Source organism: Ananas comosus, linkage group 4, assembly GCF_001540865.1.
Source record: "Ananas comosus cultivar F153 linkage group 4, ASM154086v1, whole genome shotgun sequence".
NCBI lineage: Eukaryota > Viridiplantae > Streptophyta > Magnoliopsida > Poales > Bromeliaceae > Ananas > Ananas comosus.
In genome coordinates this window covers 14,237,125-14,248,888 of record NC_033624.1, presented here as the reverse complement: position 1 = coordinate 14,248,888, position 11,764 = coordinate 14,237,125, and the positions used below count along the sequence as shown (strand labels likewise).

At 40.5% G+C, this 11,764-nt stretch overlaps 2 protein-coding genes across 2 annotated transcripts; both read left to right on the top strand.

The window, feature by feature from the left end:
• Positions 3,284-8,006, top strand: LOC109709046. Its single transcript, XM_020231099.1, has 6 exons — positions 3,284-4,136; positions 4,992-5,183; positions 5,266-5,505; positions 6,329-6,546; positions 6,836-7,090; positions 7,378-8,006. The coding sequence occupies exons 1-6, from the start codon at positions 3,518-3,520 to the stop codon at positions 7,663-7,665; spliced, it is 1,812 nt and encodes a 603-aa protein (XP_020086688.1). The 5' UTR covers positions 3,284-3,517; the 3' UTR covers positions 7,666-8,006.
• On the top strand, positions 8,798-11,674 carry LOC109709387 (probable serine/threonine-protein kinase PBL25). Its single transcript, XM_020231596.1, has 5 exons — positions 8,798-9,350; positions 9,894-10,081; positions 10,238-10,427; positions 10,598-10,989; positions 11,166-11,674. The coding sequence occupies exons 1-5, from the start codon at positions 9,227-9,229 to the stop codon at positions 11,541-11,543; spliced, it is 1,272 nt and encodes a 423-aa protein (XP_020087185.1). The 5' UTR covers positions 8,798-9,226; the 3' UTR covers positions 11,544-11,674.

Below are 11,764 nucleotides of genomic sequence, written 5' to 3'. Positions count from 1 at the left end.
TTTTCAATTTGATGAGTTCAACAAACTGAGAGACATGAGACATCATTAGATTTGCTAATTTAAATGTCTGCGTATTCAACGAGAGAATTCAACTATAAATCTAAATGCTTGAGCAACCTTTGAAATACGTTCTAACCTCGCACAACTGTTTAATAGTCTACAATTATTCATGTTGTGATAATGCAGTTAATTTTGAAGTACGTGTAGAAGGAAATAATTCTCTGAAACATCATACAAACAACTAAATAAAGAAGAGAATGTATTATTTTTTTCCCAAAAAAACACAATTTCTTTACAATGCAACGAAATTGTATGATTGCTACTCCAACCACCATAACCACTCCAGTGGCAGTGGATAATGCCAACTCTAAAGCCTCGGAGGGTGAATGGGTCGAACGCGAGCCGGCTCGCTCATTTGCCAGCCCTACCAGTGGATAATGCCAACTCTAAAGCCTCGGAGGGTGAATGGGTGATAGAACCTTCCCACGTTACAATTAGATAAAGACGGTGCATGTAATAATTTTTTAATTCCATGCTTTCTCCATCCAATTCAGCAGCACGTAAATTAAAGCCACCACCTACTTTTTAAGGCTTAGTTTGGAATTGAAGCCTATCTATTAGATAAAATGTAGAAAAAAAATATGTAAAGATATGATTCTGCGTTCTCCGGTGGGATCAACGCACATTCTCACCGTTCTTAACGCAATCTCCGGGTAATCTCAAACGAAGCCTAAGAAAAAGATCCGCATGGACCTTCAACTATCGTTCAATTCAATTAAATTTTTCTATTCAACTTATTAAAAAATTTATTGAGGTCGCATATGGTTTCAACGCTAATTCTATATAATATAATATGCTAGAAGAATTTTTTCATTGTTATAATGTTTATTCAGTCAAGTGATGGGTGACAATTTTAGTTTTAAAAAATTGAAAGCATTAATTTGTGAAATAATATTTTAGATAAGCAATCCACTATTCACTGCTTCATCTTTTAATATACAAATTTTTATTTACAAATATTTAAAGAATATATTGGTAAACGAGGTCTAAATTAGGCGTTGATTAATCGATTCATTAATTTTTTTTTATGTTTAGTTCGGTGTATATTTTAAATTTGTGAGTACATGAGATATTTTCATATGGATGATGATGCTATATTTTCCGAATCTGGGAATCTGCATCATCATCTCCGAGTCATCATAAAAAAAGAAAAGAATTTTTCTTTCTGTGTATATTTTGACCAATTTTTAAGTTACAGCAAAGAGACACCTCACCTTCTCTTATCTCATGCATCATCATTTATCTCCAAAATCAAAAGGGCCCCTGCTACTTTATTTTAATGGGGCTATACTATCACTAATAATTAGCCCACACTCCCACAACCACAACAACAGCAAAATCCTACTCTTTTTCCCATGCTTGTTATGTAACCGTCCAATTGGTTGCACCACAACCACCTAATCTTTCACCTTTTCTTTTGACTCAATAGCTTTGTTAAGAGTACCATGAAAGTACCCCAATGATCCCAAATTCAAATATTTTGTTAGCCATTTTTTGCGCCAAGTTAATAGAAAATTTATGCTCCTCTTTTTTTTTTTCTTTTTTTTTTTTTTTTTTTTTTTTTTTNGAGACCCATCTCAAAAAAAATCCAAAAAAAAAAAAAAAAAAAAAAACCATCCCTCTCAATCTCTTGAATCCTTTTTCCAAGGAATCACATCAGTCCGATCCAAATCCTACGGACCAAAAAGGACGTCCCACCAAACAATTTATGGAAACGAGAAATATACTCGGTGGTGGGCTCGTGACTGGGCCCACGGCCCATCACCCTTAATAATACCGACGAATCGGATAATTACCCGCTAAGCACCTATTTAATGCCCACGTGGAAGAGAATCATTGGTGGAAACCGCTGTTTGCTGAATGAACCCACGGGAGTCGAACGGGGGAGCAGTACAGCGGATTCGGAGCATCGTCCCGACTCCCGATGCGCCCCACCGCCCAAGAATCCTCTTCTTATTCCCCGCGCTTTCCACGTCTCCCGTTCTCTTTTCGTACGCCCGCCACTAATTTCGTGCCACGTACCCCCCGAGTCGTGGTTTCGATTCGGTGTTTGGGGTCGTGTATTTGGTCTCCTGTGGGCCCCACCCCCACTTGCCACGTCGTAACCGATACGCTGGCCGTTAACTCCCATTATTCCGATATAATTATTGCTTGAACCGGGTGTACCCGTATATTTGATGCGCCATACTTAACATTGGATAATTTTGATATCCTAAATCCTCAATATTTATCCATTTTTTTTGTTTTAACCTGTAACCTTTGTATTAATTTCTTTTTCGTGACAAATCAATTAATTTGGAGGAGAATTGCCACTTGGCAATATTTGATCTAGCAATATCATATTTTAGTTCCAATATATGGTAATTTTAATCTTAATTAATGAGATAATATATGATATGATAAACGAGCCTTTATTTAAATAAAAATAAATGTTTGAGGCTAAATTATAAAAACTAAAAAGTTTGAAAAATAAATAAGAAAAAATGGTATAAAAGTTGGAGGTCAATGGTGTTATTAACTTTTTATAAATATAATCTAGAACTACTTAAATAGTCAACACATAGAAAAATATAAAATTAATGAAAATTAGATAGTATCAATAATCCAAATCAATTATTCTTTTTTCAATGTCTACACTGTAAAGAACAATGTTATTAATATTTATATCTAACAATTTCACTCGTCTCTGAACTAAAGAATTATTAATAGACTTGCAATAAATTTTAATTAAATGAGAAAAAATTAAACAAGATTAAAAGTTCAGTGAGATTCAAATTTTTTTTCTCGGGATAGCATGTAAACAAATGTGTAACGATCAATTATTTATTATATATATGTTTTAAACCTTAAGCTATGAAGAGGACTGATTATTTTATAATATTTAATTTAATATTCAACACTATAATAGAGCTTTTGAATATACCGCGCGGGTGCACTTGCAATTTCGCCGTAGCACGACCGCAGGATCGACGTGGCTACGCTATCCACCGTCGATCTCGACCAAAGCCACGCAACGCAACGGTTACAAATCGCGTACCCGATGACACGTGGGACCCACGTCTCGGCCGTTCACGTGTCAACATCGAGCGGGTAGTGATATACAAGCGTTACACCGGAATTAACGTTCCGTGGAGCGGAGACGTACCCCTCCGACTTTTTATCCGCCGCGATCGCGAGTCGCCGTCTCCGCCCCGTCTTTCTCCTCGCCCCGTCCACGCCGAGTCCGCGTCAGCGAAAGCGACTGTGGCCCCCCGATCAATGGTGGTTGCCGAGGAGTTGGCGAAAACCTACGGCGATTCGGCCCGCGCGGGATCTCGTCCGTCCATTTCTTGCTGATTAGCTTCTGATGCACGCTACGCTGCGGTGCGAATTGTCGCGTCGGTTCTATTTCTAGTAGTTTCTTTTTCTTTCCCCCGCCCTTCTCCGCGATCGTGAGGGTAGGGTTTCGGCGGCGGAGATGGCGGCGGCGGCGGCGGCGGCGGCGGCGGGTGGCGGCGGCGGGGGGACGATGACGTGGCACGAGGAGCTCGCGAGCCTCGTCGGCGACACCGGGATCCGATACTCCGCCGCGTACGGAATGGACGCGGCGGCGGGGGAGGCGGAGGTGGAGGAGGAGAGGGACGATGGGGATCTGAGAGGTAGGGTTTTGGGGGAGGTGGAGGGGTTCTACAGGTACGATGGTGGTGCGGTGGTGGTGGGGGAGGAGAGGGAGATCGGGGATCTGAGAGGTAGGGTTTTGGGGGACGGGTTTTATAGATACGACGGAGTTGCTGCGGTGGCGGCGTCGGCGACGGTGGTGGCGGAGGAGGCGGTGGCGGAGGAGAGCTTGAAGGATCAGGTGAAGGGGTTCTTGTCGTCGACGGGGGAGATGCTGCGGGAGCTCGGGAAGGGGTGTTGGGACATCGCGCAGCAGAGTTTGGAGGGTGCGGAGGACACGTACGTCGTCAAGAAGATCCGGGGGCCTGCGGCAGCGGCGGCGGAGAGGCTCAGCTTCTTGAACGAGTACCTGCCCGAGGATCGGGATCCCACGCACGCGTGGCCTGTCGTCATCGGCGTCTTCCTCCTCGCACTCACAGGTAATGTCGTGGCGCCGTGAATTGGTTGGTTCATTAATTGGATTTGCTTTTGGGATGAGTTAGAGGAGGAGAGCAAAATTAGTTGAGATTAATAGATTGTAAATGCTTAATCTTGTCCCTTTTCATTCTTTTCATCTAGAGAGTGAGCAAATCCTGTGAATGATGCTACTGTCTTTTCTTTTGTGAATTCAAGGAATTAATTGTTTGATGGAGCATGAATTTGGAGGGACAAATTTGTTACTTGATTCTTGTTAGAATAATCAACTATTGCTTTGCAAAAAGAAATGCAAGAAAACTACTTATGTTAATATCCTATTTACCTACATTTTGCGCATATTGAAACAGCATTATCAGTTCAATTTCTAGGATATTCATTTTGTTAATTTCTTCAATGTGTGGATTATAACAGTAGTGCTACTCACTGTCCTTTAATTTCCCCTTTTGCCAGAATTTTCAACCACCTTTACTTTACATGACAGTTCAATTTTCTTGATTGGTTGACTAATTGCTTACATAATTTTCATTGTTGATCGCGTCATTTAAAATGGAGTATTGCTTTGTGCGCCATAATAAGTGATGTGATATTAAGGAAAAGCATGTGGAGCATCGATCTGTTGTTGGTGGCATAATCCTTCTGTCAGTAAGGAGAAAGCTGTTGTTCTCATTTTCAATTTGTCTCTCTTCTATTTAATTGTGATTAGATAGTGGAACTTACGTTGTCTGTTTATTTTAAAATGTGAGATGAGATATTATGCATATGCATATAAGCTTGTGCTATCGGTGAGAAAAAATATTAGTAGTTCTGTACTTCTGCCATGCTGTTTCTGCTCCTTATTCATGAGAATTTTTGTGCAGTATTAAATGTAAATACGAGAAGTGAGGCTTCAGTTCAACCACCGAAGAAACTGTACATAAGTCCTCCCAGTGCTAACCGAATTCAACTTCCTGATGGAAGGTATCTGGCTTATGAGGAGCAAGGTATCCCCCCTGAGAGGGCTAGGTTTTCTCTGATTGCCCCACATTCTTTTCTTTCTTCGCGACTAGCAGGTATATGTTCTTCTAATTTAGTTTTGTCCCCATAAATGTTTGTTCCAGGACGAGTCCTTATAATATAATATTTCTGGTACAGGAATACCCGGCGTTAAAGCGTCTCTATTGGAAGAATTTGGTGTCCGATTGATTACTTACGACCTTCCTGGTTTTGGCGAAAGTGATCCTCATCCTGGAAGAAACCTCAGTTCATCTGCTTTCGATATGCTTCATTTAGCAGATGCTGTTGGGGTCATGGACAAGTTCTGGGTGGTAGGCTATTCAAGCGGGGGAATGCATGCATGGGCAGCTGTTCGTTATATTCCTGACAGACTGGCAGGTTGTTTTTCATGGTGTTCTTTGCCTGATCTCGTGCATTTCATAACCTAGAAAGTATAGTTCCTTTATTAGTAGAGCGGTTCATTTTTTACAACCTTTATTTGCATGCAATGATAAATCATAGTGGAGTGCTGGTATGATGTTGTGATGCATCTCAGATAAATGCTGTTCTCTTTGCTTTTCTTCCCTAAGACTGGAGAGTCTGTAGGTATCGTATTCACTTTGTTGAATTAATGGATAAATGTTAGTTGTCACTTTGTCTTCCTTTCTAAAGAAGGAGAGGCTACACCAGCTTGACTTTTCTACTTATTTCATATTTTCCAAGCGAAAGCTTTTCCATCAATTTCAGAATACATTTCTAGTGATCTATTACTTTCAAACAAGCTTTGCATGCATTTCAGTTGGTAATGCAAAATTATGTTTCCTTGACTCATGTTCTTTAGTTGAAAAAAGGCATCACTAGCTACTAGGAATATGTGAATTACATATTCAAGTTGAACATATTTGGAATTTTATGAAATGAGATTGAAATGTAGAAGTTACGCCTGGAATCAAATCATATTAGCAATATTCCAATACAATTTGGTAGATGACAAGATTGATTTATAAACTTAGTCCAATAAAACAACCTCTGGCAAAAAATTGTCTCCTAAAGTAACCGAGTTTATATCTTCGTGGAATTTGATGCAGAGTTTCCCATAAACTTCAATAAGGAAGTGTGCTTAAGAATTTAGTGGACTACAGCCTAATTGTTACAATACCTTCATTATTCTGCATTGATCACAACTTTATTTTGATTCCATTGTTTTCAACTTCACTTCCAGGTGTAGCCATGTTTGCACCAATGGTGAATCCATATGACTCCGGCATGACCAAAGAAGAGAGGCATAAAACATGGGAGAAGTGGACCGCAAAAAGGAAAGTCATGTATGTTTTGGCTCGGAGGTTTCCTTCGCTTCTTGGTTTCTTCTACCGACGAAGCTTCCTCTCTGGAAAACAAGGTCAGCCAGAAAGGTGGTTATCATTGTCTGTAGGGAAGAAGGTATTTCAAACACTAGCTTTACCAATTCTGCAACCAAATCTCGTTTTAGTCTAATCATCTACAAAGGTGCTTAGCAGGCAGATATTTCAATCCACACTAAAGTTTGTTAATTGCAAAAATATCAACTTGCAAGAGTGTAATATTAGTTGCAGTTGTGATTTCTTTTACTCATTAGTTTTCTTGATAAGATGCTTCTTTCACTAGATTTTGAATGCTCTAGCTATCAGGATTTTGAATCTTTTTTGGAAGAAAGGTACTGCAACTGCTAAAATCGCGTACATTTCCACAGGACAAATCTTTATTGGAAGATCCTATCTATACTGAGTTCTGGGAAAAGGATGTCGCAGAATCAGTTCGCCAGGGGGACACAAGACCGTTTGTGGAAGAAGCCATGTTACAAGTTTTTAACTGGGGCTTCAGCCTCTCCGACATCCAAGTGCAGAAGCAGCAAGACGGAAAAGGCCTGCTATCATGGCTCAAGTCCTTGTACATTCAGGTCGAACGCGAGTGGGTCGGATTTCTTGGCCCAATACACATCTGGCAGGTCCGTATGTGATTTCTCAAATGCTCTACCATATGCATGTTTCGCTTGTTCACAATTGGCATAATAATTTATATGGTTTTATAGTAATTTAGATTGCTTACTGTTTTGAGGGATCGGAAGCTATGAATCGATCTTTCAACGGCATGAGAATTTTGAACCACCTTTTTTGTTTAATTTTCTCCGTCAAACATCATCGTGTTCGAAGGATAACGAGGAACCAAACCAAAAAAAGAGAAAACACTTAAACATTCTGCTGTGATCTAAATTGCTGATTTTTTTTCATGCAGGGGATGGATGATCGGGTGGTGCCGCCATCTGTGACCGAATACGTGCGGCGCGTGGTCCCCGGAGCGACGGTACACAGATTACTTGGCGAAGGCCACTTCTCGTACTTTTGCTTCTGCGATGAGTGCCACAGGCAGATATTCTCGACTCTCTTCGGCATTCCGCAAGGCCCTCTCACACTAGCATCGGAAGCGGATGAATTGTCACCGCCAGAACCGCCAGAACCAGAAGAGTACTTCGAAGAAACAATGCTGTATAACTCCACCGAAGACTCCACTGAAGAGGAATGAAACACACCACACTCTACCTTTTTTCTTCCTTTTTTTTTTTTAGTGGTTTCTAATTCATCTTTTTACGTGGGAATGTGAAGATACCACTGTAATTACGGTTAACCCATTTTTCGGAGCAGGATAGGCACCTCAGAGGTCTCATACTTTTGAATGAACCACGTTCATCTGTATTTGAGCTCTGTAATTTCTATAAGAATATTGAATCTTAGATGAGTCAAAATTTATGCCCCTCGATTACAATTCAAAACTCGGTAAAGGAAATTTAAGCTGCTTATTTGCTGCTACACCGAGCGGTCCTATTTTTGCGCCGAAAGGTTTAAAGAAACTTTAATTTTCGTGCACCACGAAGGTTTGCATGTATCCATTGTGTAAGTAAATACTCTGCATCATAAATTCATGATGCTATTTATGTCGTATAGTCGATTCAATTATCTAATTTTTAGATAATAATAATGCTACATCTCAACAAATAATGAGAAAACTTAATGAAATGAAAGATTTTTGAAATTTTAAATTGTTCAGTGATCAACTTCTTGTGTTTGAGGAGAAAGTGCCCAGAGTCGTTTAGCACTATTAAGCAAAACGGAGTTAGTGTGAAAAGTATATTAAAATATATATTTTTTAATTTTTCAGTAGAATTGTCAAGTTATATATGATAATCAATTTATTGTGATGAGTTCGGCTGGGATACTATTGATAGCACAAAGGACTTGGTGCTATCGAGTTTTTCACTGTTAGATTTAATTCTTTGATTATTTTTATCCATTAGATTATACTATTCAACCAACCACCCACTCAACCTTAAAGAGCCCACATCATCCTAACCACACAATTCCTAATCCAAGAGCTAAAAAACTAATAGCACCAATGGCTTGGTGCTATTAATAGTATTCTACCCAAGTTTTTATTGTGATATACGAAATATAATATTATGTACGAAAATATATTGCGGGTGGTGAACGGGATGTGATATAATGTATGAAAACCAATATGATATTTTTCCATTGTATTATTTAGCACAATCTCAAACGAAGTATGAGTAGGGGGACTGTAGTGCAATTTAGAACTGTTTGACCGTTGGAGCGTAGAGTCAACGAAATCCTCCAACGGTATTCGTCGGGGGTATAAAAAACCCTCGTTTCGTTCGAAACTTTTTCGCGCGCTTTATCGGGTCCGAGAAATGGGCGGCGCCATCGAACATGTCTCTCTCCTCTCCAACCCCCTCCCACCTCTCTCGGAGTCAATCCCCTTCAAAATCGCCCCTTCCCCATTCCCTTCCCCCTCTTTTCGATCGATCCCCCACTCTGAAACGATCCCCTCTGACCCCCCCTTCTCTCGTTCTAGGGTTCGTTGGATTCGGAGCTCGATTGAGTTGGCGATTGTTTTCTTGTTGGCATTTCGCCGAACAGGTTGTTGGGAATTAAGGTTAATTTGTTCTTCTTCTTCTTCTCCTTCTTCTTCTTCTTTTTCTTCTTTCGGCTATGATTTGGGTGATTTGGTGTGGGGATTGAGTGATTACGGGAAGAGACGAAAGGGTTGAGTTTAGGGTATTGGATGAGAGATGAGCTGCTTCTCTTGTTTCACGTCGGGCGAGAAGAAGGCGAAGAAGATCGGCTCGAAGAGGGAGGCGTCGACGGCGCCAGTGTTCGTCTCGAAGAGGGAGAGTGAATTGCCCAAAAAACCTGGTGAGATGTTGTTGGTTTGATTGAATTAATGCACAAACTGGTTTACAGTTGTTTGGGTTAGAAACACAAATATCCTCTAATCTCTTCTAACAACAATTCGATCCACGGGATTTACTTTGGTAAAAACTGCACCTTTTTTTCAATTACAATTTCCCCCGCGTTCTTCATATGGTGCCAAAAATCGTCGAATTATCTTAAATTTGATTTGGCGCAAACAACTAAATTCGGCCACAATATTCGATTTGGTGGAAAAAGCATCATAAATGCAACAATTGACTTGGTAACACTTGATAATCAATAATTTTTATTTTATTTTATTTTTTTACTCCACACAAAATGAAAACTTTCTGGGACAAATGGAAATGTAAATACGTTAATCGACTATTTTTTATCAAATTAAAAATTAGTCCATTAGATTGACACTAGAAAAAAAAACAGTTGGTTGGTTATTAATGATTTTAATCACACTTTTCTTCATCAAATTGTTTGATTTAGTTTTTCGTTTAGATATATATCAAACATAACATGTAGCTCCTAGTGCAGAGAACCCTGTACAAAGGGCTTCACCAGAAAGAACAGCGAAAAGAGAATCCGGCAATGGGAACATCGCTGCGCAGATATTTACATTCCGAGAGCTCGCGACGGCTACAAAGAATTTCCGGTCCGACTGCCTTATTGGTGAAGGAGGTTTCGGAAGAGTTTACAAAGGGCGCCTTGCCAACACTAAGCAGGTACTTGGTTCTTCTTTTTCTCTAAATATCTTAAAAGATTTTGTATATGTTTGCTAAATGCCTAACTACTAGTTCGCGCAATTGAAAAGCCAACTCAGATATTTACTCACTTGCGGATGTTTGTTTGTTTCCTGACACCGTGTCGCCGTCGCCAAGGTTGTAGCTGTGAAGCAACTGGACAAGAATGGCTTGCAAGGTAACAAGGAATTTCTCGTAGAAGTTCTGATGCTCAGCCTGCTGCACCATCCCAACCTAGTCAAGCTTATTGGATATTGCGCGGATGGAGACCAAAGGCTTCTGGTTTATGAGTACATGCCCCTGGGTTCAGTTGAAGACCATCTGCTTGGTATGTTATATTTGGATCAGCCAAATTTGTTTCGTATTTGTTCTATTCCTGTCGCACTTCTCAAATGCACGCATACTTCCATGTTTACGAAGTGCTTCTGCATATATATATCTATCTATATATATATGTATAAACTCGATCGTAAATCATGCACTCCTTTATTGCTGCAGAAATTTCTACTGATCAGAAGCCATTAAGCTGGTATTACAGAATGAAAATAGCTTTTGGTGCTGCTAAGGGCCTGGAATACCTTCACGAAAAGGCTAACCCGCCTGTGATTTACCGCGACCTTAAATCGTCAAATATCTTACTCGATGAAGAATATAATCCAAAGCTTTCTGATTTTGGGCTCGCCAAGCTTGGTCCCGTCGGAGACAAAGTGCACGTATCCTCGAGGGTGATGGGAACTTACGGTTACTGTGCGCCAGAGTATGCAAGAGCCGGCGAATTAACTGTGAAGTCGGATGTATATAGCTTTGGAGTTGTCTTGCTTGAGCTAATTACTGGAAGAAAAGCTATTGACACCACTCGACCGGCCGACGAGCAGATTCTTGTAAATTGGGTATGTTTCATAAATCCTTTTCCTTTTTCTAATATTGGCTTGCACATATTGCATTATTAACTACTACGAAAAAAATTTCCTCTTAAACTTGTAATGCATTATTAGTTTTGGATTAGTTATTTATCCTTATTTCGTTCTCCCGTGTAACCCTCGTTTGTAACTCTGCATTTTTGCAGGCACAACCCATGTTCAAAGAGCAGAAGCGGTACATCGAGCTCGTCGATCCGCTCCTAGAAGGGGACTACCCGGAGAGGGGCCTGAATCAAGCGGTAGCAGTGGCTGCGATGTGCCTTCAAGAGGAGGCCTCCGTCCGTCCTTTAATGACCGACGTCGTGGTGGCCCTGAGTTTCCTCACGGCGTCCTCCGTTGATCACAACGGAACCTCGATTCTTCAGTCTCAGTTCCAAACCTTAGAAGTTTCTAATCAAAGTGATGATAGTAAGAGAGAAGAGGAGAGCGCCATCGAGCGTGAGCGTGCCGTCGCGCAGGCCATCGAATGGGGCTCTAATTCGAGACGCAACCAGAGATCCCAGAATGAAAGTGGTTTGTTGTGAGATCCAATCTTCGCATTCTTTTTTTATTGTATTTATTATAGAACTACAGAAGCAGCAACAGCAACAGCAACAGCAATGACAATGTAGCCTTCCCCCGCAATGCGCCGGGTGGCTATGTGAATAATTTTCTTCATTCTTTTGGAAAAGCTTTTCTTCAACTAAAAGCCTCACCTTTTCTGATCGCCTTAAACCAAGATTCTTGGTCTTGTTTATGGCAACCG